At 43.0% G+C, this 27,342-nt stretch overlaps 1 protein-coding gene across 1 annotated transcript in view; it reads right to left on the minus strand.

Annotated features, from left to right (window-relative positions):
- GDAP1L1 (ganglioside induced differentiation associated protein 1 like 1) overlaps nt 1–26,644 on the minus strand; it is a 396,066-nt gene extending 369,422 nt beyond the window's left edge. The window contains exon 1 of the mRNA XM_069243567.1: nt 26,388–26,644. Within this exon, the coding sequence (XP_069099668.1) occupies nt 26,388–26,567 (180 nt within the window). The 5' untranslated portion in view covers nt 26,568–26,644. The remainder of the gene's footprint in view (nt 1–26,387) is intronic.
- Nucleotides 26,645–27,342: the final 698 nt, after the last annotated feature.

Consider the following 27,342-nt stretch of genomic DNA (forward strand, 5'->3'; position numbering starts at 1 on the left):
CGAGATCTCTGCCATATTTTTGACATCCCAATAGACACCCTTAAAGAGTTCTGTGAAGGGGCAGTAATTAGTGAAAATAAAAACGCAGGAGGCCCGAATAAATAACACCAAAGCAAGTAAAACTTGATAATAAATCCCTATGAGTGAGGCTAATAATTCTCTGTGGCAAGAAACAGATACACTTGAGCTAAAATTAGTATTTAAGTGGGCTCACGGTCAACCCCCATGCCCATGTAACACCCCGAGGTTTGAAATAATAACTCAATCACCCCTTGTATTAGAGGCTCTTCTTGATGCATTCCTCACAGATATTCGTACCTTCACTACTTTAAATAATGAATGGCTCAACGCACCCCCGAGCACCGCAAATACTCATCTACATACATGACAACGTGATAACACGCATTGCTTCTGCTACTAATCCACTTAGACCACCCATAAATTCACCTGCCCCAGACATCACCATAGAAGAAGTGTTACACAGGCTAGCGATAAGCATGACTGATGTCCACAGATACGGTCTTACAACAATATATGTGAAGTCTGGTAATACTGAGTCGGACTGACTTTACACAATACTGTTGTGAGTTAGTGACAGTGGCATAATTAAAATACTCACAAGATAACAGACAGGGAAAAAAGAGCGATGGATTCAGGAAGTAGGATGTAACTGGGAAAATACGGGAGAAAATGCAATTTTGTTTTATAATGTATTAAAGCGAGGCCTTCCCACTGATATTATGGAGTGGTGGGAATAGAAGCTAAGCCGTGGCCTGAAATACAGGCCCACATAATACATTATTTTAAGCGAAAACAAGAAAAGACAAGGAGAGGACAGAGCAAGCAGAAAGGGCCGCAGCGAAGTTGGTGCAACAGAAGCTTAAGAAGCCAAGTACAGAAGGGGCACTCGTGACTGTACCACCAATGTCCGTCACTATGCCAGTACAGGTGCAGACACCAGGGGGATAACCAGTAAGTGACATAAAGAAAGGACAGGGAGGAGGATGACACCAGACAGAGTACAGAGTATTAGGAATATGTCTAAGCCCACAACCACTAAACAGATGCAGAAGTTTTTAGGACTCTGCAATTATGTGAGACAGTGGATATTTGATTATGCCACCCTAATTGCACCACTTCTCACTGCCTTAAAAGAGTCCCCCGCAAACGCAAATAAAGTAGACTGGACCGATGACAGGGAAACAGCCTTCCTGGAGCTAAAAGAAGTAATTACAAATGCTCCAGTGTTAGCCACACCTGATTACAAAAAACCTTTATGGGGCACGATTGCATTTACGCGAATTGCAAGAACAAGCACTACCTCATGAAAGGGAGCTGTGGGAGCAGCGAGGGTGTATACAGTCACCAACAGATTTTATCTATAGGCAAGAAAGTACAGGCAAACCAGTGATGCCTCAAGCCCTGCTATATATTGCCCTTGAGCAACTACACCTTCCTGCACACGCTGCCAAAGAATACCTCCTTGCCACATTACAGACCGACTGGTTCATTCCGCAATTATCTGAAATGATTACGATGTACATTGCAGAATGCACGGTATGCCAACAATACAGTCCAAAACCTACATTAAAAGTAATTACATCAACTATACCGCGTCCAACAGGTCCATTTAAAAATTTGCACCTAGATTTTGTTGACATGATTGAAAGATGTAATAACTACAGATACCTTATTGTAGTAGTCTGCCCCTTTTCAAGGTGGATTGAAGCAGGACCATGTGTACATAATGATGCCAAAGCTGCAGCTAATTTTTTGATACGAGAAGTCATACCTAGGTGGGGAATTGCAGAAGCAATACGTTCAGATAACGGCACCCATTTTGTTAATGCCATGTTTCAGCACATCTGCACCTCTTTAGGAATAAAACCTAAATTGTCATCTGTTTATCATCCCCAAAGTAATGGTATTGTGGAACGCCTTAACGGCCTGCTGAAGAACAAAATCAGTAAACTGTGTGTCACCATGAACAAGAATTGGCTGTACTGCCTTCCCCTGGCCTTATATGCCCTTAGAAACCAACCAGGAAGTGACCATCACTTGACCCCTCACTAGATAGTAACAGGACGGCCTATGCCAACTCCCTTAACAATAGCTCGACAGCGAACAGATGCTCAAAAGACAGCTGAAGTCCTAGGACAGGAAATGAGTAGCTATCTATCTCAGTTACTGAAGTCTGTTAAGTTCTTCTCTAAACAGGTGGCACGACAAGAGAAGTGCACCAACGCAGCCCAGCAGACCTGTCCAATATCCGTGGGCCAGCAAGTGTACATCCGCAATTTTGTGTGACGATGGAAAGACAGCAAGTTTGAGGGCCCTTACTTAGTGACCCAGAGCACCCCCACAGCGGTGAAGGTGGAGGGCAGGAAGCCATGGATACACCTATCAGACGTTCGATTGTCCCCGGCTTCATGTCATACATCACCATCTTCACAGGAACATTTACAGCAAGACAAAGACAAAGACGAAGGACAGCGTCCTTCCTAAAGAGGCCAGCAGAACTTCTACTCGACACTACTAGTGGACAGTTATGTATTTCGATTTTGTTTTTCTGTTCATGCTTTGTTATGTTAGCAATTACCTCTCAATGGTATCTTAGTCCACGCATGGCAATGTGTCAGTATACTAAGCGCTTACAGAGAGAAGTATATAAATATGAAAATATATCTCACAATATTCATACTAGCTTATTAGACAATGTATGGTATCAGCACATGACAGAGATAGGCATGCAGACTACTAATGAATCATGTTTTGTTTGTTCTTTGATTCCACATGCTAGTGACACAGATAGGCTACATTCATCAAAAGAAGTATTTCCAAATATTACTCGATGTTTATTGCACTTGTACCTTTGCAGGATGAGAGCACGAATGCAGCCCTTGCAGATAAGACAGGGAGCATTTCTAGTAAACACCACACAATATGAGGAGGAATTAGCCGATATAACAAATATCTTGACAGATCGCAAGGAATTAGTGGTGAAATTAGGAAGGATGGCTGAGACGGGAATACTGAAGTATAAAAGTAGGAATTGGAAGAATAAAATAATAGAACAGGGATTCCTGGGAATATCAAGATCTACACTTTTCTGTAAGAATTATTCAGCTTCACCCATGTCCCAAGATTGTCAGGAAAGACCATATTTTCGAGTAAATGGATCAGTGTATGTTCATGGTCAGTGGTACCACGGTGCAACATTTGGATGTAGAGCTCTCTCTCTCTCTGGAAGGGAAATCAGACTGATAATAGCACCCAGAAGAAGTGTCAGGCTATATGGGATGAAAATATATCTAGATTAACATGGGTGGAAACACCAACAACTCTCCGAGCAGGCAGAACACCAATTGTTTTCTTTTTATGTTTCAGAGGGAATGGAACAGTCCCTGTGGGAAGGAACATCAATTGCATCACCACAGAGTACAATGCTGATATGCAATGGGGCACCTCCAGTCTGATGGACTATTATTGGCAATGCGGAGAATGGCTGTATTTGCGACTTCCTTCCGGATGGAAAGGTCTCTGTTCCTTAGTAACTGTGCACACCCCCTCCCTGGTGATTCCAGGGGAGGACATCTCAAAGTTATATAATCACCCCATGAGCCGTCCAACAAATTTATTGCGTCATCGGAAAAAGAGGTATGCAGAGTATATGGGTACTACAACCTGGGAAGACATTCCACAAGAGCACAGGTTGTTTAATGATGCCCAAATGTTCTTTGGGAGCATCTTTCTCTTTGTTCAAACAAAGGCCACGGCCCGCTGGCTGCAGATAACACGATGGGAACTGATGAAGACAATTAATGCAACTGAAGATGGATTCAATGCAGTCAAGGAAGAGATGCGGGCTGTGAGAGTGATGCTTATGCAACATAGGTATGTGCTAGACTTGATGACGGCCATGGAGGGTGGGGTCTGTGCCAAGATCGGGACGGCCTGCCGTACATATGTACCGGCCAACGATGCAGACAATGGAACAATCACAGAGGCCATACAGACTCTACATAACTTACGGAAGAAGATGGCAGACGAGGGGGGTGCCCCCAATGAATGGCTTTCAGGGTGGTTTGCATGGATACCATCCTGGTTATCAGGACTGATTAAGGGGTTATTCCCGGTACTTGTGGTGATGTTATTAATGTTCTGCATCTTTCAGTTAGTGGTAGGATGCTGCAAGAAGATTAGCCAGAAGATAGGTGGGATGTTCACTATTAGGGCAGCCAGGGACGTAAAGGAGGATGAGGATCACATATATATCCAAATGAATGAATGTAGTAGAGAGGGTGGAATAGTAGTTGAAAGTTCAACTAAAGGGGGGAATGTTACTGAAAACCTGGAAAGAGAAGGCCCATTTTTACTAAAGCAAAAGTTGGGAGGAAAACGTGCAGAATCATATGTGCTCAGAGAGAAATACAGGCCCCGAGTGTTCATGGCATCCAAGTAAAAGGCCAGTGCAGGAGACAGAGAAGAGAGACAAAGGCATAGTTATCCACAAAGCAGCTACACGTAGAAAGGCCTAGAAGCTTGCAAATGACATAGTTACAGGAAAGGCACGCATTTCAAATCCACGTTAATGAGGAAAGGGAGTTACTGGACAGGAATGTAAAAGCTTTGATGGTAGAAGGTCAGCAGCTGTGTGGAGGAGGTCAGACAGTCGGGGAGAGCTCCAAGCCTGGAGTTAGGAAAGGAGGAGCTACAGACAGCCTTTAGAACGTGAGATAAAAGGTATTGCTGTTTATTAGTAAATGTGCACGTGACAGATATGTAACCTTCGCTTTTCTGCAAATGTGTAATTAGATGCTTTCTCATGAGAAATGCAGCTTCATGCTGACGAAAGCAGTGACACAATGTACCACGTGAGCGCTTAAATCAAAATGCATGACAAGTGATAAGATGCATTCAAGGTAGCAAAAGTATATAAAAAGGGCTGCTTGAGTTGATGATTTTGAGGGCAGTTTCAGACTTAGAGCTGTGCTGTCCTCCCTGCCGTTATTCATAAATGCTCATATTACTTGCCAAACTGAATCCTGTCTTTCTTTATCTGGGACCTGCCAACAACAATAGATTTGGAAAAAACGTGTCATGTTGTACCCCTGAGGATTGAAAATGTTGATTTCTTCGACTTCGTAGATGTGTTTACAAATCTAGAGGCCAAAGTATTTACCTCTTCAGCACAGATGTAAATGTTGTGGCAAACAGCAGAAGCCAGAGTGAGTTGTTGTACAGTTTGAATCCAAGAATAAGGACCAACTTGAAAAAGAAAATTTACAGAGAATCAGTTCTTCAAATCAAAATGAAAATGATGTCTGTTTTATTTAGCAAAAATACCTTCATTCAGCGAATTATTTTTCAGCTAGAGGAAGCCAGGGTATGTTTATGCAAAGTAATGCTAAGGAAAAATAATGCTAAGGAGTGAATTTTAGGTTAAGTCGGAGGAAATCGGGAGGCCCCGCACAGAAAGGAAAAAAATGTCAGCGTTGTTTGCCGTTTCCAGTTTGTAAAAGTGTGGGTTCTAGGGTCTGACGGGTGTGTTCTGCATCACGTTTGCCTCCACTGTGGGTCTTTTACATCTTAAAAGTTTGCGATGTATAGAGAATGCAATGCTCTGCTGCAGGAACACAGCTACAGATTGATAATTTGTTAGTATAGGGTGATTCGAGACCACACCAACTTCTCCCTGAGTGAGACATAGAAGGAACTCTCAAGGCAGGCATTTAATGAAAAGAAGTGGCAGAGGGCCTTGTGGTACCTCAGAAGGTTTCCAAAAATGAATGTTTTTGCTTTATTCAATAAAAAAATTTGCACATGGCCTATCTAATGTCACAGAAAGTTGGTCGCCTATTCCCGGGGGCTCATACAAACTACATACACTGTCATCACAATATTGGGATGTGGTCCAGGACACAGCAGCAGTGGTCACGGGCAAACCAATACTGACATCTGTCGAGGCCTGCCTATTAGGCACATCCCGAAGATCCTCCAATCACTAAGTGTAAGGTTTTTGGATTTCTTCCTCCTGCTGGCTATATGATGCATCACAAGTGGAAATCTGCACACCCACAACTAAGGGCAACCTGGCATGCGAATGCCTTACTCTGGTGGGAGCTGAGGAGAAGGTGGGTTCTCTGCATGGAGGAGAGCAGGGATCTGACATGGCATCCTATTTCAGATAAGTGGGATGCTTTGATGCAAGACCTAAAGTACTACGGACAGAATAATGACATACCCCTATAATAGGGGGATACAGGTACATGAAATATAGCCAGATCAGCAATCGCCTGACCCACACCAAGTCCCCAGGATTCCCAAATGGGTGTGGCCCTCTCTCAGGAGCCCCCCTAACTATTCCTGCTACACCCTGAACTGCAAATACAGGTGGCCTCGAAATCCGACAGCCCTGCCGAGATCTACACCCCAAAACAGGGCTAGATCCGTGCTCACACTGGTACGCAGCTGCCACCCACATTACAGCAGGGATAACAAAAGGTCCCTAGCTAATCTTGCCATACACAAGACTTCAGGTGGTTGGGGAAGGGAGGGGAGAGTTACATTTGTTAATCAGCAGTTCATAGCTGTAAGAAATCGGGTTACTTGCTGAGGGGGGACGAAACCCTTCTCAAGCAGCAACCCCAATTCCTTTCAGGGTGAAGTCACAAGCAAACCCCAAATTAACCCTTGCTCAACCCTCTGAAAACTGGGCACAGAGCAGTCAGGCTTAACTTAGAGGAAATTTGTAAAGTATTTATGCAGCACTTCAAACAGTATTAAAGTGAAAACATATCACAGAAAATCCCACATCAATTCAGTATAAGAGTGTAAAATGTAATAAACACAAAAATGACAAAAATCAAATTAGTAGAACCAGAGATGTGCAATTTTAAATATTTGATTAAAAATAGCGCCAAAAGGCACAAAGCACCACATATGGTTATCTGGCCACACTAGGCGTGGAAAAAGTCACAAGATCAGGCTGACCGCAATGGAGCATGGGTAGGCTACAGACATCCAAATAGGTCCACTGAACAAAGTACCTTAAATCGTGGTTGAGGAGCAAGGTTAAGGCCCAGGTCGAGGATGTGTTGTGCAGCCAAGGTGATGCAAAGTCAAGGTCGTAGATGCATTGCACATTGTCAGTTCCTGGGAGCCGCAAGACTATGATGTGAGGTCCTGAGTCGTTATCAAGGGTTCCGTTAACAAGGTTGCTTGCGATGCGAAGTGCTGCGTCAAGGACACATCGTGCATGCGATGCATCTGAAGAAATTGCAGGGGTTGCTATGCAGAGTCCTGTATCGTCATTGAGGAGATGCAAAGTACTATGTCAGGGCTGCAACGTGTTGTAAAGTCCCTGTAATGGGAAAGTCCACACAGCAGAGGTGATGTATTGGTTCTGCTTGGGGTTGCACCACACAGCAGAGGAGATGTGTCACTTCTGGTGGGTCCACAGGTGGGCTGGCTGAGCACCTTCAGGCTCGTTTCCAACGGTTCAGGATTGGGATTGGCACCACTGGGCATGGTCTGACTCACAGTTGCAGAGTCCTAATGCTTTTACAAGAGACTAGGCCTTGGAGTCACTCTGGTGGTCATAACTACAGGTTACAGGTCCAGTCCTTCTCATCCAGGCATATCACCAGCAGGTCAGCATGCCAGCACACCAGGGCAGCAGTACTTCAGGGCAGCAGTCAAGTGGAGTGGTAGTCCTTTCAGCACCACAAAAGTCCTTTTCCCTGACAGAGTATTCTACAGGTACAGAACTGTATTGAAGAGCTGGGGTCTGCGGTCCAATCTGTCTACATGGTGCCCACCTTGAAGTAGGAGAAGCTTCTAGAGGTTTCCACTACCCAGAGGTGCTTGGAATTTATTGCCTCTCTTCCCTGGCCCCAGATTGTCTGGGGTCACAATAGACTAGTGTCCAACCTCATTGTGAATGTGCTCAGGAAGGGCCTGGGTGTGCAAGTGTGGTAGGTGACAGCTCCACCTCCTCATTGACTCCGAGTGCCCCATCCTGCCAACACGTATCTTCCTTTTGTCTCACTGTGTGAGAGCAATGCACAAAGACTAACTGCCACCTACATCCAGTCATGTGACCCAGGAACAGGCTGCAGGCACCAAATAGGACAAGAAAATGACAACTTTCTAAAAGTGGCATTTTCAGAATTGTGAGAAAGAAATCCAACTTTACCTTTAAAGCAGGCTTTTAATTACAATTTTTTAGACACCAATCGCAAACTGTCCACCTGCCCCACTTAGACATTACAGCTTATTAAATGCAATAAGGTAACTCTAATGTTATCCTATGGGATAGGCAGACCTTGCAGTATTCAAAACATAATTTCAGAGTTCTTTTACTGCCATGCCATCTAAAAGTTAAAAGTACATGCACTAAGTTTTTAATATACTGGACCCTGCTTCTTGACGATTCAGGCCTACCCTAGGGATGACCGATCTGTACCATAAAGGAACTTTAGGCCATTTCAAAAGGTTTATTTTGCCAGGTCGAAATGCTAGTTTAAAAACTGCATGCACAGGCTGCAATGTCATGCCTGAGACAGTTTCAAAGGTCTACTTAAATGGTTGGGACAATCAAAGCTGCAGACCCAGAAGCATTGAATTTATAGGCCCTGGGCACACGTAGTGGCACTTTACTAGGGGCTTACTAGTAAATTAAATGTGCCAATTGAGTGTAAGCTCAATCCATAACTTCTATTGTTAGTTGATCTATAAGCTGCATTTCACAGCCTCAGCCACCTCCCTGCTCCCTTATAAAGTAAGGCAGGTGTTGGGGCACCAGACTCAGCTCTGGCTTGCCAGAGTTGCGTTTTCAAACATTTAAAAGCTGAATTGGTGATAGAGTGGAAGGAAAGGGGCGTTCTACTACAACAGTTATTAAATTCGAGTTAACTCAGGGCTCCTCTCTGTCCCTTTCATTTGAACAAGTATGTGTTCTCTATCTATCTGCTCTATTAGCAGACCAGGGAGTAGGGTTTCAGTAATACAATGAGGACACACTGATGGTGTTTAGTCTTCTGATGATGCCAGAGAAAAAGGGAAAGGTTTGCTGATATCTTTACTGATTATCAGTGAACTGAACTTAACCGAACCAAAACGTAATTCTCACTCTATGGGATGACAGAGCCACTGTTGGGAAGGCGCAAAGTTAGATTTCGAACTGCAGTGCTAACAGGAAAATCTAGATCCATCCTAAAAAAGCTACAAATTCGGGGTTGCTTGGTGGCTAAGCTGGTAACCAATCTGCCTAATCTTTGCCACATTTCCCCACATCTTTGGAGGCGTCATTGTCTGGCTATGTTTGTAAACATATAATTGATGCACAATTCCTATATGGAAAGGCGTCAGTTGATCTAAAATAATGCTTTATTACACTCCATCTAGTAAAAGCAAAAAGGTTTGCAGATAACTTTTTTCAATTTCCCTGGAATGCAGTAAGAAAAAAAAGAATCAGCATGCCTCTCCAACATGTTCTGGGTACTCTGAAAATCTCTGCAGCCAGGCCCTGTGGCCAATCCCCTATAATCATCCAAACCTGTGCCACGCACGGCCTCTGGTCGTGCACAGCAGGGGTTGGCTGCAAGGCCTGGCCTGTAGCCAAGCCCTGGGGCCAACTCCCTGTAACCACCCAGAGAGTTTTTCCAAACTTTAATAAATTATAGAGTTAGAATTATATATTTTAGGACAAAGTGAAAATAAAAATGTAAATGTCATTTAAAAAGAGTGAGATCACCTTTCAGTATATACCTTAAACATTTATGTTTAAAAGAAATTAAATTAAGCAAACAACCAGAGACAAGCTAAGACTGGAACCCTCAAACTTCAATGTGAGGGTCAGAGACCTTAACCACTAGTCGATAGATTGCTCCTCAGTGTATAGCGTCCAGGCATACTTTGACACTCAAGTCAAAGATTTTGTTGGTGCAAAAGATTCACATAGGAGAAAGACGTCAACGTGCCATCACTAGGAATGTTTAACAGCCAAAACATTAGCAAATGAACAGACACACTGTAATGAGATACAAGGAAATGAACCTTCAACCTACTGATAGTCCAAAAGGTTTACAATTAAGCCAGAAATGACCCTTCTGCTGTGAATCAAAACGTAACTATAACATTTATGCCAAACATCTTGCTAGTTTGATGCTTTGAAGTCATTCTCTTTCTCTCTTTTTCATCCCATTATTGGATGAGAGAGAGAGAGAGAGAGAGAGAGAGAGAGAGAGAGAGTGACAGGACCGCAGTGGGAGCCTCAAGGCCCCTACGGTCTTTGGCGGCTCCCCACGTCCTGCGTGAGCCGGCAATGCTCACACAAGCAGGGAGCTGCTTTAAATAGCAGTTCCCTGCTTGCGGAGCAATGTTTTCAGCTTTTTCCATGCATACATATTTGCGTACAGGAAAACAGATGAAAACTCCACTTTCAGCATGTATGGGCTGTTTCACAGCTCGCCCTTGCAGAAAGCGGAGTTATGTTTGCTTTTGCTTGGTGGGTACTTACAGCGCCCACCAAGCTAAAGCAAACTGCTATGTGCTGGGGGTAGGCACCACAGGACGTAGCAGGAGGCGGCCTTGGGCGGTGGCGGTCCCCAGGTTCATCTATGGCTCCTCAAGAAGGGGGGCTGAGCGGCTCCCCTCCAAAATCAAGAAGCCCCGGGGAGGTGGTGGTACTCGGGGCTGGGGGGCGTGACGGACCTCCTTTCTATAAATTCAACCCCGGGGAGGTGGTGGTCCCTGGGGACACAGGGGGGACCACTGACCCACCTGCATTCATTTTGATTTAAGCCCTGGGGAGTTGGCACTCCCAGGAACGTGGGGGGCACGCACCCCCGCATTCTATGTGATTTAAGCCCCAGAAGGTGGCTGTTCCTGAAGCTGTTGAGGGGGCCGCAAAGCCCCCTTAATGTGAATTAAGCACAGGGTGGTGGCAGTCCTAGGGGCATTAAAATGTCCTAGGAGGGGGGTCCTGTGTGGCCCCCCTCCTTTATTTCAAAATGCCCCTGGGACCTGGCCCACCCGGGCCTTCATAAACACAAGTGCCGGAAGCTTTGCATGTATTTTACTTATTTTTGCAAAACCATTTTTACAAAGTGTTTTTTTGCCCTGGTGGTTCCCTCTGGGACCCCAGCACCAGATCTAAGGTGTCACTGTGTCCTTACCCTGGCCTCTGTTCCCTTTTCTTTTTTTTCACCTTTTTTCTGGCTCAGGACCAAGATGGCTGCCAACATTTCCTGGTTGAAGAGTTGGCAGCAAATCAGAACTCTGCAGGTCTCTGCATGAGCTCTTATTATTCCTGAAGTTGCTGGGGAGGATCTACGGCCCTAGATATACAAATCTGAATTTCCTTAAATTTCTCAACAACTACTGAACAGATTTACATAAAAATGCAAAAAACATCATTTGCGTACCAAAAACTACCTTTCTGCCAAATTTGGTGTATTTCCGTTCACCAGTCCAGGCTGTAGTCTTATTTCAATTAACAAGGGAACTTTCCATGCACAACAAGAATCACCAGCACACTTTTTTTAGACAGTTCTGTGAAGGTTTGTCAAATGTTTTTTCTAGAAAGAAATGCTCCTAACTATACCTACTGGCGACCGCCAGTAGGTTTTGTATATATATATGTGTGTGTGTGTGTGTGTATGTGTTATCATCAAGTTACATGTGTGTGAAGTTAGATACAGAAAGTCTAAACTCAGTTATGTGTTGATATTTTAGTTTTAGATATTTTGTTCTTGATATTTCCATACCAGGATATTCTTCCTTAATAGTCAGGGGCACACTGGACTAAACCATTGCAGTGGGGTGAGGTAAAGTTAGAAGAGGCTTGATGAGTAGTCTACAAACCTGAGCAAATGTTCTCTTCCCTGTCTGAATTCCGGTCACACAAACAGGGTGTTAAAGAGCTCTTGACGATAATGTAATGTAAACAGCTAGCGCTGAAGACTCCTCATAGGCTTTAAACCATTCCAGATAATATTCGAGACCTGTGGATCCAGTCAGAATAGAAAAACAATTTGTTTGTGTCATTGCGGCCTGTGCCTGCTTCAAAGCTCTTGTGTGTGCTATAGGTGCTTCTTTGACCAACAAGCCTGTTTACGGATGTTTCCTGCCCAAGACAATGTGATTTGTTACCACTGTGCTTCCCTGTTAATCAGATCACCCTGCATACAGGGAGAGTCAGGTTCTGCCTCGTAGTGGTTTTCAGGACTGAACTAGGAAAGCAAAAGCAGCCCTGGCCAAGATGCTCAACCAGCCCGCTCATCCTTGTGCATTCTCTCTCTTTCCATCCATCCATCCATCCGCTCTCTCTCTTTTTCTTTTCTAGCTCATTCCCTGACACTAATGTGAACACCTAGCTAGTCTTAACATCTAACTGACACCTGAATGGTTCCAGTGTAAGTGCAGCTATAGATATTGCAAAGAACACCAAATTGTGTGCAAATGTAGGGTGACCACCTGGCACAGGGGAAAATTCTGAACAAGGCTGTAAAAAATTCAGAAAAAAGGTCAAAGTCCAGGACAAAAATTCAGGAAAAGGGGTCAAAATTCAGGACAAAGCTTCGGTTTTACAGACACATCCAAGAAGAGGCCATACCCCATTGCATTAGCAATACATTTATTTGATGTTTTCTACATAGCACTATTTACTCACTATGGTTTTTTTGTGATTGCCTTATGGTATGCTATATTCAGGTGGCACATTAAGTCCTTGTTCAATAGTATGTTAATGCCCTTTAGCATGGTATCAAGGTCATTACCCCTTCAGCAATTTACCCAATCTTTGTTGAAGAGAAAGCAACAGCAACATTTTGAATATGTTTCTAAACATTTTAAAACTCATGGCAAACAGTTTAGAAAACATTAAGGAAAATAGCCTTATGCTTCTTTAAACGAGGTAAAAACTTCTATTTAAACCTAAAACAAATTATTGAGACACAGCAGACGTGTGGGTGAAAGTTTCACATCTAATGTCAGGATGTGAGGTGCCCCCACTTTTCGGTATTCGCACAGCACTCTACAATTATCTCATTATTAGAAGCCTGGACTACCAATCAAAGAAAATAAAACAGGAGGATGAAATTGAGATCAGATGGGAGATCCACAGCAACTGATTCAAAGGGTTGTTGCTAAGAACTGGATAAATAAGTACGAGAAAAACAAAGTGGAATAATACTTAAAATCAGACCAGATAGGCCCACCAACAGAATTTCAAAATACTGCGTACCTGGGGAGTTGTTTCAGCAGACAGGAGAGAAACAGAAGAGGCACTATTAAGTGGTTGAATAAGCAGCACCCACGCACTTCTGGTGCAATGGTCCGCTGTTCATACTTGTGAAGGGTGTGCAGGGCAAAGGCCCACTTCGTCCATTTTTTTAAATTGTTTTGAAGCTGAGCCAAGGACAAACCAGTGATCTGGGTCATCCCTAAGTGCCAAAGTACACAGATAATCTTCAAAATATTTAGTATGTAAATTACACAAACAAAATGTAAGCACATGATACAGATTGTAACATGTAATTAATGTTTCCTTAACATATGTAGTGTTTTCGCATTTATATACAATTAGTCCCTGATTGAATTGGGAACTAGTCGCCTTTCGATACCTAGGGATTAATATCTACCATCCCCTACGGATTCACGATGGAAATCTGGGCAGAGCGACGCGGTCGGCCATAGCCCAGTTTGCCTTTTGGTCTTCTCTTTCACTTTCAATAATGGGCCACGTAGCACTGGTGAAGATGGTGATGCTACTCTGGTTATTTTATTATTTTGCAAACTTTCACCTGCTCATCCCTTGTTCCTTCTTCAGATAACTCAACATGTCCTACATCTTATTTGGGGGTTGGGGAGCTGCCGGGTAGCTCTTTACACTCTATAGCTACCCGTGACTGCAGTGGATTGTTCCTTCTGGACTTAGAATGCTATTTTTTAGCTGTACAGCTCCAACAGGTGGCTGTCTGGTTCACTAAGAACATCTTGGGGACATTTAGAAAGCTTCCCTGGCAATACATCCCATCTGTTGCTTGCCATTGCCTTTGTAACTCACATTTCCTTGCTTTCGATTTGCTAGCTTTATTTGTTGTAGGCTGTCCATGTAGATTTATCCCTTCTCTTACCCAAACCATATTTACAGTTTCTCTTCTGTAAACAGGCATGTACATTTTGTCCTTATCTCGTCCTATTTGATGTGCATTCAAAGAAAGAGGTCAAATGTCAGGGGCTGTCTTTCAAGGGAGCTTGGTGTTTACTTTTCTTTCTCTAACTTCAAAGTGAGATGATTTATGTGACAATCTTGCTGGATACTGGGGGTAGGAAATATTTTTTTTCTAGCACATGACAACGTTTAAATGAACTGTACAAGTTTTTCAGAATATATCAGAATTAGGAACACAAATGAAGCACATTTTTTGTTAATTCTGAAGTGTGTTGGAAACAAATACTTGAATATGATTATAACAAATTATTAGACGAGGCAATTTCCACACATTATTGGCTGTGCACTGTATAGTTTTATTAGTAAAACCGTATGTCTGTGCAAATGTAATGGTCATTTCAATTGAAGACATGTCATCTGACGTGGCAGTGTGCTACCACACCATGCAGACTCCTCTCTATGCCACTCACTGCCATTCCACTCTGTTCTGCAACACTCCACTTTATACCACTCCATGTCACTTCACTCTGTGCTTCTCCACTCTATTTCACTCTGCAGCACTGCACTCTACTCCACTTTGCACAAATTCACGTTGTACCACTGCACTCTATGCCACTTCACACTACACCTCTCGACTCTACTCTGTATCACTGTACTCTATGCCAGTGCCCTCTATGCCACTTTGCTCTACACCACTGCACTATGCGCCTCTGCCCTCTACACCACTCAAGTCTAGGCCAAACCAACCTTCTCTGCACAACTCCACTGTACACCACCCTGCAACACTGCACTCTACACCACTGCACTCTGGGCCAATACACTCTAAGGCAATGCACTTTAATCTGTAACACTCAACTCCATGCACCTGCACTCTATGCCAATCCCCTGTACACAACTCTTATCTACTCTGCACTACTGCACTCTATGCCCCTGCACTCTACACCACTTTACTCTACGCCACTACAGTCTATGACACTCTACACAACTGCACTCTACCCTGCACCACTCCACTGTATGCCACTTCACTCAACTCTGAAACAATCTACTCTGCATCACTGTACACTATGCCACGGAACTCTACGTCACTCTACTCCACTTCTCCCCACTCCACTCTATGCCACTGCACTCTACACCACTCTACTCTAAACCACTGCACTCTACTGTGAACCACAGTACTCTATGCCACTGCTCTCTAAGACAGTCTAGTGGACTCTGCACCACTGCACTCTATGACTCTATGACTCTCTGCTCTGCAACTCTGCACTCTCTGCCACAGAACTCTATGCCACTCTACTCTGCACAACTGTACTCCCTGCCATTGCACTCTACGCCACTCTACGCGACTCTACACCACTGCATCTATGCCACTTTACTCTGCATCACTCCCGTCAACGCCACTGCACTCTACAGCACTATACTCTATTCTGCACTGCACCACTCTATGGTACTCTACTCTACACCACTCTATGCCACTGCACCCTATGCCATTGAATCTTCTCACACTCTACTCCACTGTACTCCACACCACTGCACCCTCTGCCACTCTATTCTACCCCACTCTACTATGTTGAATTCTTTGCCACTGCACTCAATGCCACTGCATTCTACACCTCTTTCTTCTACAATACTCTATACCAATGCACTCTACACCACTACACTCTACTCTGTGCCACTCTATGCAACTCCACACTATACCACTCCTATACACGACACTCTCTGTCACTCCACTCTACAACACTCTACTCCACTCTTCACTTTTCCACTCTACGACACTCCATGCCACTCCCCCCTTTGCCACTAACTTTTAGCCATGTTGAACAACAGCCACGCTGGAGTGCAACATGGCTAAAACACATTGCTAAAGCCAATAACTCTTGCATAGATAAGACCTATTGGCTTTGCCAATGCTTGTTACTACTACTATGTAATCTTGAGGTCCCTGAAAGTACTGTGAATATGTAAGTCATTATTTTAAACATGCTTTGCATACAGCATAATATAGGCTGCTGCAAAATCCACATATAATTTAGGGTAAAGATAAAAAGTGCTTTTAAAGTATAGATTTCAACCATATACAGATTATACCTAGTGCCAACATTTTTATAACAGTCCATTAAAAGCACACACTCCACAGCTTACCTTGGAACACGCTCACAGTAACTCCCAAAAAGAAATATCTTTGACTTGAGAAAGCTTCGTGAGACTCTGTCAATTAAAGCCAAAACAGGTTTTCAAGCCCTCTTTAGATTTGCTGATTTACCAGTTGCACAAATTTGCATTTCTTTCAGGAAGCAGGCATCCTGTCAAGAAGGCCTCTTTCTTATTTGTCTACCACTCCCTCAGGAACAGAGCATAGGAGACTCCCTACCTTCCACTCCAGCTGGGAAGTCTGAATTGCCCTAATTACATGTTGTCCTTTAGCTGAAAGGCTACAATCACGGAGAAATGTTGTTCGTTAAACCATTCATCAAGGACACCAAACGGTAGGGATGAATTACGGACAGTCCATGAAAATTATGGACAGGTGGTTACCCTATACAAATGTCATTAGACAATGAAAGAGAATAAACGTAGGGGCTCATTACAAGGCTGGTGGTCTTGAGACCGCCAGCCCCATGGTGAAGGTCGGAACACTGCACTCCAGGCAGTGCCACTGCCACATTACGACCCTGGAGGTCGGATTGCCAGACGACCGCCATCACAGCTGGGAATAAAGTTCAAGATGGGCTGATGGCGGTCGGACTCATGGTCAACCACGGCGGCACTGAACTCAGAGCCGCCAAGCTGATCACAACTCCTGTTTCCACCAGCCTTTCCATGGCGGGGACCCCGCCATGGAAAGGCTGGTGATGGGGGGTCCCCTGCACTGCCCATGCCCTTGACACAGGCAGTGCAGGGCCCTCCCTGCCCAGTACCCTTGGAATGCGCACTGTCTGCTCTGCAGACAGTGCGCATTCCGGGGGTGCTGTTGTCCTACAGTACTGGCCTTGGCTCCCTTAAGGGAGTCTAGACCAATACCGTAGCACTGGTCCCGCCGGTCAGCCTGGAGGAAACGTCGTAATACAATGTTTCCACCGGTCAGCCTGGTGGGAACATTGTAATATGACAGGGAGGGGTAACGCCAGTATGATTGCAGCATCCTCCCTGCAGCTTTGGCGGTCCCATGATGGGACCGCCAAAGTCATAATGAGCCCTTTCATTTTAAGTGAAAAAAATAATGAAATAGGAAATCAAAAGAACTCAGGACTTTTCACAAATTTGTTTTATCTAGATATGCATAATGGAAGCATTGTGCAATGTACCTATACATTGGATTAGGAAAAAGTCCCTCATCATGATGGGGCCACAAATCCCGTTTTGGATGCAAACTCCTATTAGCACCCAAAATAGAAATTACAGTTTAGGGACAAACAGGAGTTGTAGGCTTTTGTGATTTGTGGGATCAAGTAGCAAAGCTGCTCTGTTTACACAGTTTGAAATAAGAATAGCATGTGCCACTTTGACGTTATTACCTACTCCAATGTGTCTAACTAGTAAACACAACTAAAATAGAAAGACTTGTAAATTAGTATCGATTTTTGCGCCCACATAATGGTTCAGGCCATAAGCCAGGAATTTATGTAAACTCCATACATGTGTTTGTTCAGACTATGGCAGGTGTAAGCTAAGCATACATAGCTTCGATACTTTTTGAATTTCCGCAATGTGTTGGTGCAGCATAACATAGAGACTTATTATTTAGAACTGTGTGTTTGTGAGTTGGGGGTGACTGCAAGGACAGCCATGAAATTTATTTTAGGTAAGTTTTCTACAATTCAGCATACAACATGCACTGTATTCAAATATTACAGTGCAAAACATGAGAGGTGGTTGGTATATGCGAATCATACATTTGATAGAGTTTGGTATTAAATATCAAGTACATCGTAGCAAAGGTTAAAGATGGACACACTGAGACAATAATGAAGTTGTTAAATTCAATTTTTTCACTTGTCCAGGTAAAATGTCTTCTATAGTTGACATCAAGGATAAAAGCATCTTTATCCCTTGCCTAAGTGTTTTTTGTAGGAAAGGGACAAATTAAATAATTATTGCACGCAACCAAGATTGACTCTTGGTTCGGAGGGGTAAAACTATTTTCCCTTATTTATTTCATTTGATAATACACAACCACATCAGAGTCAGAGGAAGACTGCCTATCTATAAACAAATGACACTAAAGTGCACATATATACACTTATGTGTACATATTTACAATAATACCCGACATGTGAAACACATAATACATACAATGTTTAAAAAACATGTGCCCTACTCCAACGCTTTATAGAATAGTCACAACAAAATACAATAAACATAGTGATCAACAATTAAATGGTGACCAAAGATCTTGCACCCAGCTGTATACTGCCTTAAATTTCTTTGTACAAGGTAGTGAGTAGTGCTATATAAGTTTTGGAAATCAATTGATTATTTGCTCAGACTCCTTGGACCCATTAGGTATATGTCGACGCGTTTCGGCCTAGCAACTCAAGGCCTCATCAGGACTGTCGGAGAACACTGGCACCACTTTCCATCCAATTATAGAAAGTGGACGAGCTAGAATACTCAGTTCTCGAGTGCTATCTACTGACGACCCTCGTTTAAATACCGGCATCTGTGTACTGATTTCGTAATGTTTTCTTGTCTTCTGCCAATCCACACACGTACGCAATCCCTGTGTCAACGTACAAAGATGGAGCCCTGCTCCTACTCTTTCGCGAGTATTATTTTGATGGGGTACCAAAAATGTGGTTTATATAATAATCAAAATTGTCAATGTAAATATACAAAGGTCAATTGTAATTTGGCCAAATTTGCTATTTTGCTCCCCAATATTAAGGTCAGGATGGATAGGCCAAAGACAATGATTTCCATTTTCGATTCTTTGAGGGTAAAGTACATCTGCTGCATCCAAAGGGGAAAATCCGTTAAGCTAAATGGCCGTGTTCAGTCGGGTAGGACCAGATAATACTTTGAGATATTAGACTGTTGATAGAAAACATGATGTATTGGTTTTAGGTAGTGGTTGAAGAAAATAAGAGTAAGGGAGGTGATTTGAAGGATTGCTTACTAAAATGTGCGGACAGAGGTAAAGTAGACACAAATTTGATGGGTTACATCCAGTAAATTAAGAAGGAATTCATTTTGGGTATAGTCAGAGCCATTCTGTCAAAAAGAAAGGCTTGTCACTTTAAGAACCAGCCTCGGCATTCAATCTGATGAGGTTAATAAAATGTTGTCGAAAGACTAATGTCTGCAAGTCATGTACATCTATTAAGAATTAACATCTGAAATCAATTTAAATTTCAAGAGCCATACTTATGGGAAAAACAAACATATGAAGCTCTTAAAGCAAGAACAAATGTAGTATTAAATTTTAGATCTTCCAGGAAATGTATTATACTTTCTAATGTTATTGGTTATACCATACAGCTTAAAAAAAGGTGACAAGCAGCATATTACAACTTTTTTTAAATGTTAAAATATATCTTGTCCGATAATACAGACTAAACCAAAATTAAAAGGTGTATATTTTTAATTTCTCTCACACAATGTTTTGAACAAACATTAACCAAAGTATTACTGATGTTTTTAATAATAATAATAATAATAATACAGTAATTATGTTAATAGTAATAATAATAATAATAATAATAATAATAATAATATATATTCCTTCTACTAGAGGGTGGGATATTGGTGAAGAATAATATTCAATATTATATATTCTAATTATTCACTTTGTTTTTTTTGTAGTATGTCTTGGCAGCCTGGCTGTTGCATGAAATCTATGTGAGCATTACCAGAGAGGGCATTGGCTCCGCCCACTTGTTGGGAGCCAAGAGTGCATGTTTGTTTTTTGGGCTGAAGTTGTGTGCTTCCACAAAAAAACTGTGCTTGCCCTCCAGGCAGCTGTGATCATTTTGTTTATTTATGCAGCTCTGTGAGTGTGACCTTTTAGGAGCATGAAGACCATTGTAATGTTGTAAAAATGTCACTGGATAACTACATAAATTATGGTCTTTGTCTCTCCCTGGCAACATCACAGATGGGAGGAGGGCAGTCATTAATCTACATAGTTTTTAGGTCTGGCTTGCCAGTCCAACTACTACCTGACCTTTTAACCTACACCTATACTATTCTACATTTCTTTGTTTCCACATAAATATGTATGTATTCCTGTATTAGTTGCTTGTTTGCTTCCCATTACCATATAGCATTCCTTTAAAGCCAGACCTATTGGCATTGCCAACGGTGGTTGTGGTTTTATATGGCGCAGGCACGGCCTTAAACATTTTGAAGCACTTTACCCAGCTGGAAGTTGAAGATATACTTGGTTACAGGATATTCAAAATAAATAGCAACCTACCCGCGACTGTACACAGTCTCAAGTATACATAAAGAAATTGGCCATAGAACGCTGCAGAATTCACAAAGAAATGTTTGGAAACATAGAACTAACACCAGACATCCAGAATCGCACTTCCAAAATGTGCTTTAAACATTTAACTCACATATTCTCCTCACAAGTGCCATTGCATATATGCTAAAAGAAAACCCAGACTGGAGGCACTGACAGCTCAGGACCTGATTCAGCCACTCCTGTCAGCATTCAGAGCTCAGACCGGTGCCATTTGTCTGAGCTGGTGCCATCCTCTGGAGTCAGATGTCTGTCGCCAGCCACCAATATACATGAGTAGTCAGAAATTCATTTGACTTTTTTTGGCTAGCAGTCCTATGCTTCGATGCCAGTTTCTGTGTGCTATCCCACAATGCACCACTCACTTTCATGGCAGAGCAAGACAGCACCCTTCACTGTAGCCACCAGACTGTGTTGGAAACAGAAACCAGTGCCAGGAGGCAGAATCTTTCCTTCTAGCGCTCGTGCAGTGTGAGCTGCCCACTCCTTTAAGCCAGTGTTTCCCGACTTGTGGTCCAGGGACCCGTGCGGGTCCACAATGCCTCCTCAGGGTCCACGACTTCTTAGAAAATTAAATAATATTAACTGATTATTGAAGTGTGCATAAATAAGGCGGCTTAATGTACAGTTGAAACATTTTAAATGTGCTGTAACTGTCAAGGAATTTGAAACTGGAGGCTAAAATTAAATTAGTATCCTCAGATTGATTCATGGGAGCAGTGCAGGTGCATCAAAAAGAGTACAGTGTGACAGTATGGACAGTGTGTAGCTTCAATTCAATTTCGAAAAGCTCCATCCTTCCTATTAAAACATGTTTAATGTTTTTGTATTTATATTTGTTTGCAAATTAAATAAAATGTGTTGTCATTTGTGTACGTGTTTGATGAATGATTGTTTCTGTATCTTTTGTGTATTGTTCCGTGGATCAACTCATCTACAATTTTTTGTCTGGAGTCCTCGGTTTGCTCTAATGACTCAGTGGGGGCTCCCCAGATTCCAACAATGATTCATAGGGGTCCCTGGGCTCCAGTATTGATAAAGTGGAGGTCCACAGATTCAAAAGGTTGAGAACCACTGCTTTAAGCAATCCCATTGGCCGTCACTTTCTACTGGCAGCCAGTATCCTCAGCATTCTTTCCTGCACTGAAATCTCATGTACAGTATGTTTTTATACTTATGCTCCACAGGTGATTGCCTTAACAAGGTTATAGCTACATAGAAGCCAAAAAAGGGAGTGGTAAGCAGTATTCCATCAAGGGAACTATCATTTAATGAGAGAGCTTGTGCAGTACGTAGGAAACTCTACGTCTACAGCCACTGTGCCTGGAGTGAGGAAGTGAGGAAACTACAGGGGCTAAGGTGGTAGTTCAAGGCCATTGTGGCTGGGATGCCATCTAAGAGATTGGGTCTGAGTCATTGGGTCTGAAGGCACATGTCAGGGTCATGGTTGTAATTAAGGTGTACAGGTTACATTTTTACAACGTTTTATTATTTGTGTGTTAAACATGATAAACTCAGACACACGAAGCTCATCAACATCAGACACACCAACTCTGCGTCTTATATTTCATATAGAAAAAGCAGCGAATGTTGCCCTTCTCATGTTACGGGAGTGATCTTACCTAGGGATTCACATATTTTATGTTTTTTGGTCAGCTTCTTGCTTTATAAAACATTTCTTCAGTTTTGGAGCAGTAATCCACCCCAATGCAGGAGCGTCCCTCGTGGCCACTAAGAAACCTACAGTCAACAGTGATTGCACACTACTTGACCTCCAACAGTCTTCCATAATGCCAAGCACGTCTGCTTTACGGTCCTGGTCAAATGGTTGTTGTCAAGAACGTTACATGCATGGCTGTACTGAAAGCAGATATGCCTTTGCGTGCAGTGGCATAATGCAAAACGTGATATGGGTCGCCCAAGTATCCCATAACTCATGTTAATTGGCCTTGGTCTGAATGGGGCCCATGTTAATGGACTAAGGACCACTGAATGGTTGGGGCCCATGTGCACCGCAAGGGCTGCAGGGGTCTGCGTTACACGCCTGTGTGCGGGTTAAATTCTTGACAACAAATCAATTTCTGCCACTTTTAATTGCCTTAACGGAAACAGCCAAAGACAGTCCTGTTTAAAGAACATTACATCATGACGAAGTAACAGTCACTGTCATCTTGAAGAACCGAGCTACCCCTTCAAACACTTTTTACCACCCCTTTGCTTTTGACCCGGTAAGGCCCTGTACTTTCACTTGACTAGGTTTGCGCTATACTAATACCACATACAAGCACGCATACATGGGACAAACCTACTATGTCTTGGGGCATGTAGACATGATGTAATATTTCTAGATTGCAAACCTGTAAGAAGCAAAGGAGCTCTGTACAGAGAAAATGGAAGAGACAGGTTCTGAGGTAAAACAACCGAAAACTTTGTACAGAATGTGGAAATTGAGGGGGTTCAAGGTAGTTCTCGCAGCTGGCCCCATAAAAGAGAACAACAGAGCCATACTAGCCATTCTGCCACTCAAGCATATCCCCACTACGTTACAGGTTCAGAAGGTGCTTTCTGAGCAGCAGGGGCATCAGGAACCCCAACACTTTTGCAACTTTAGCGGGGTGATGGAGATTGGGAAGTGTGCTGAAAAAACCTTTAAAACTGTGTCTATGTTCACTTTCATTCTGATTGCAGACACTGGTGGGAAAAGCATGTTGGAGCTATGGGATGGGGGGAACAAATGCAACAAGAAAGGAAAGAAAGGGAAGAAAGAAGGAATGCGAATTGATGGAGGGATGGATGAATGGAGAGATGCATGAATGAATGGGAAGATGGAGAAATGGTTGGCTGATCTGGTGGACAGACGTGGCTAAAGAATGAAGGGATGGATGGTGTATGAGAGGTGCCCAGATGGATGAATTGATTGAGAGAGGGATTCAATGATATAAAGAGGATGAATTGCAGTAAGTTTGATGGATGAATTGGGAGGAGTGAGGATGATGGTTGGATGCGAGAAATAAGGAGGATGTATTTATGAGAGAGGTAAGGATGGATACATAGAAGCAATGAATGGGGAGAAGTAAGAATGGATGGAAGGAAGGGCGAATGGAGAAAAAGAAGGATGACGAGATGGGCGGATGGATAGATAGGATTGGTTGGTGGATTAAGGGAATGATGGGTGGATGAAAGTAGGAAGGATGGAAGGACAGAGAGGATGATGGAGAAATTGATGGATGAGGAAATTCACTGAGAATGCAGCTGTAAAAATGCACGATTTGGCCACAGTGTTTTCAGCATTCCCTCAGGGATGTAACTGAAGGAGCGTCGGACTCGCTTCCTTCAATCACTCAGGACTTGATTCACAAATGTAAATTTATACTATTGTGTAAGATTATGATTTTGTGTTATTCACAAAGGGATTTACGAGTAGTATCTTTAGGTGTGCAGAGTCTTCGCTCATAAAAAGGCCTATCTTTTTCTGCGCTGAGACTCTAAACTCTTAAACCTTCTACTATAAATCCCTTAATGAATAGTAAACAATCAAAAACGTACACAAAAGTGTAAGTTTATCTTTGTAAATAATGCCCTATGTGTCATATGAGATAGAGTCAAAGTGGGAGGTATTTTATTTTTCTGGCTACACCCTTGCTAAACAGAGCAGGCTGTCATGGCCCACTCATACCCCATGGGGCTGGTTTGAACATTTTTGCTACGGCTGATTTTAATTTCCAGTTCGGCCCTGGGCACTTATTAAGGGTCAATGTTCTGCTCCTTTTGAATATAGCTCTTTTCTTAAATGCATGACTGAAAACGATATTCCTAGGCTTTTCAATTTTTGCTTTTTCATGTGCTGTGAAGACACCAGTCACCGTGATTTTGCGAGGCGCTAACTGATTCACATTGCCCGGGAAATGTGAGACCTTCTCCAGAGTATTTTAGGACTGGAGTTAGAGCAAAAATAGCCTGGTTGATATCAGGGAAGATACCCTGTTTTCTCTATCGCTGAGCGAGTTTGCTTTTTTTATACCTATAAACAGGTTCTTGCAGTACCTAACAATGCGAAAGTAGTAGCCAGAGGGCTCCAAACCGCATTAACCATTTTCCCTAGGCGTCACAAGCATAAGCCTGGTGTTAGGAAGGGAACCTTTTAAAAAATGATGCAGAATATTACTGAAATAAATGTGCTGCAGTAACGGTAAGTGTAGTTTCAAATTTTTACTATTTCATCAGGAGCACCTTTAGCCAGGCCTCGCTTTGTGGTAAACAAACGTTGCATGTTGTAATTGCTATATCGTGTTTTATATTGCAAAAATGGAAACTACAAATCCCAGAACGCAAAGTACTCTTAGCTTAGAAGGCAGAATTGGAAAACGTGCCGCCACCTAGCAGCTAAAACCGCATTTGGTTTACAGTTCCTGTTTGTAAATTGCGTTATCATCTTCAAGTGCCTCTTTACACATATAAAGGGCAGAGCTATCCTGAAAGGGGTGGAGCTTGACTGAAGCGAATCGGGCCCTCTTATGTTAGTTAACTCTTTACTGCCCAGCTCTGGGAAACGCTTCATTTTCCAAGGAGCATTATTCGATTGGAAACAATGTCTTGGCTCTTAATAAACCTAATAGCTTTAAGGCAGAAACATGAAGCTGGCGGGCAGATATGGCCTAATGCACAGCGTGCGAGCATGCGAGTAAATCTAGGCTAACTGCAGAATCCAGCTAATAAATTGGAGGGGGGCGTTCAGGGACTAATCCGAGGCAACGCTGCTGCAGACCGTGTGGTCCGGCATTTCGGAAGGCCGTGTAGTGCTGCTTACGCAAAGTACTAGGATGCTCAACTCACAGAGCCACCAGCCCTTCACCACCAGCTGCATCCCTGCCAGACAAAACAGAGCCACCCAGACTTACGCGCAACGAGGCGCTTTTCCGACAAATGCTAGCGTAAGCAAAGCGTTAGAAGGGTGATGAGGGAATAAGAGGGGCATATGGCCCCTGCGCGTGCGTGCGTGTGTTGGGACGTCGTGGGACACCGTATAAACATATACATAAAACAACGATACTAGACGAATGCTCGTAAGAGATGAACTTCGCTTTAAAATGCAACCATTTGTAATTGCTTAACTAAATATTTAATTAAACACTAGAGGCATGTTCGTGCGTTAAAAGGGCACTTGGAAATCTCGCTGAATGGACGGCAGGTTTTTGCTGCAGTGTGCTGATAAAATAGTCCGTTTTAGTGGCAGTGCCGGCATGCACATTCCCCCCAGTACTACTCTCAAAATGGTAAAATACATATGAGCACATATATCACGTGCCTCCTTTCCCCTCCTCTTATCGGGTCTCATGTGTGCATTATTCCTCGTAGATATCCCAAATGCCGATGCACACGGCGTTTTCCGTAGTCATTGTAGACACACATTAGTGGTTCTGAAACACCACAAAAGAGATACGTTTTTTAAAAGTTGAAACTGAAGTCGAGGCCACAATAAAAATAATTATTCGCAAAAAATAAATGAACACATTTGCTGCATTGCAAGGCAGAACCCCAGCCTCCTTGAAAAAAATTGGAGGAAAACACACACCGTATAATCATTTCAAACAAAAAGAAAATCTTTGTTTCTTACATGCAACAGAGTCTGCCATTGAAACTGCAGTATATGCTCTCCCCAACACCCCTACGGAAAGCTGCTCAATGACAGAAAAAAATTATACAAACATGCTGTGCACATCCATTTGTACCCTGGGTAGGAATTACCTTTTGAGAGCTGAAAGACTGTGTCCAGTGGTACAGGACCAGCCTGTCCCTGGATCTAAGGCTGGGGTCCATGGGGTCGGGGGTCTCCTCGTCCTCTGTGCATTTCCCTGCCTCGTTCTCTGAGGATGAAATGGGCCACCAGCTGCAGTTGGTGGGAGTAACATTGTTGGGAGTCGCCATGACAGCCTGGATTGGAAGAAAGGAAAGGCGAAGGGAGCAGCTGCACCGACGGAGAATCACATGGCCACACAGAAACATCATCATTGCCGGAGAGACGGGGCCACATTACTCATCACATATTCAGATGGGAATCTCGGCGCAGCCACAGCAGACACTTTGTGTGTGTAAATGTATACGTGCATATAAAAATAACAAAAAAAGAATTATATTTGGAAAAATAAAAGTGTGTATATGTATGTGTGTATATATATATATATATATATATATATATATACACACACACACACACAGACACAAATTCATATGAGCACACAAACTAGCACATACAAACACACGCACACTTATTTTCATTTAATACACATCATTTGAACAGACGGTATGGTCAAGGTTCAAAATCCTACAGATCTCTTAAACCCCCGCAGTTGCCCCGTTTTGGTTAGGTTTGCAACCATAACAAACATTGTAGTGATCATGACCTCACTTATGGCGTCACTGATGACATAGCTGGCATGGTAAAACCTTTTACATTACAGATGAAAACGGCTGTTACAATTCCAGTTTCAAGTAATGTATGTGGCGTATTGTTACAGGCATTTAAAGATGGTAGAGAGAGAGAGGCTGCAGCCCAACTGTCAGCCTCTTGATATTTTCATATTGCGCAAATGTCACGCTGTTTCCGTTGCATTCGGAACTCTGCAATCTAAAAACAGTAGAAGCCGCTGTGTGTCAGCAATATCACTGTCGACCGATAGACGTCCTCTCGGTTACCACCTGA

Source organism: Pleurodeles waltl, chromosome 7, assembly GCF_031143425.1.
Source record: "Pleurodeles waltl isolate 20211129_DDA chromosome 7, aPleWal1.hap1.20221129, whole genome shotgun sequence".
Taxonomy (NCBI): Eukaryota; Metazoa; Chordata; class Amphibia; order Caudata; family Salamandridae; genus Pleurodeles; species Pleurodeles waltl.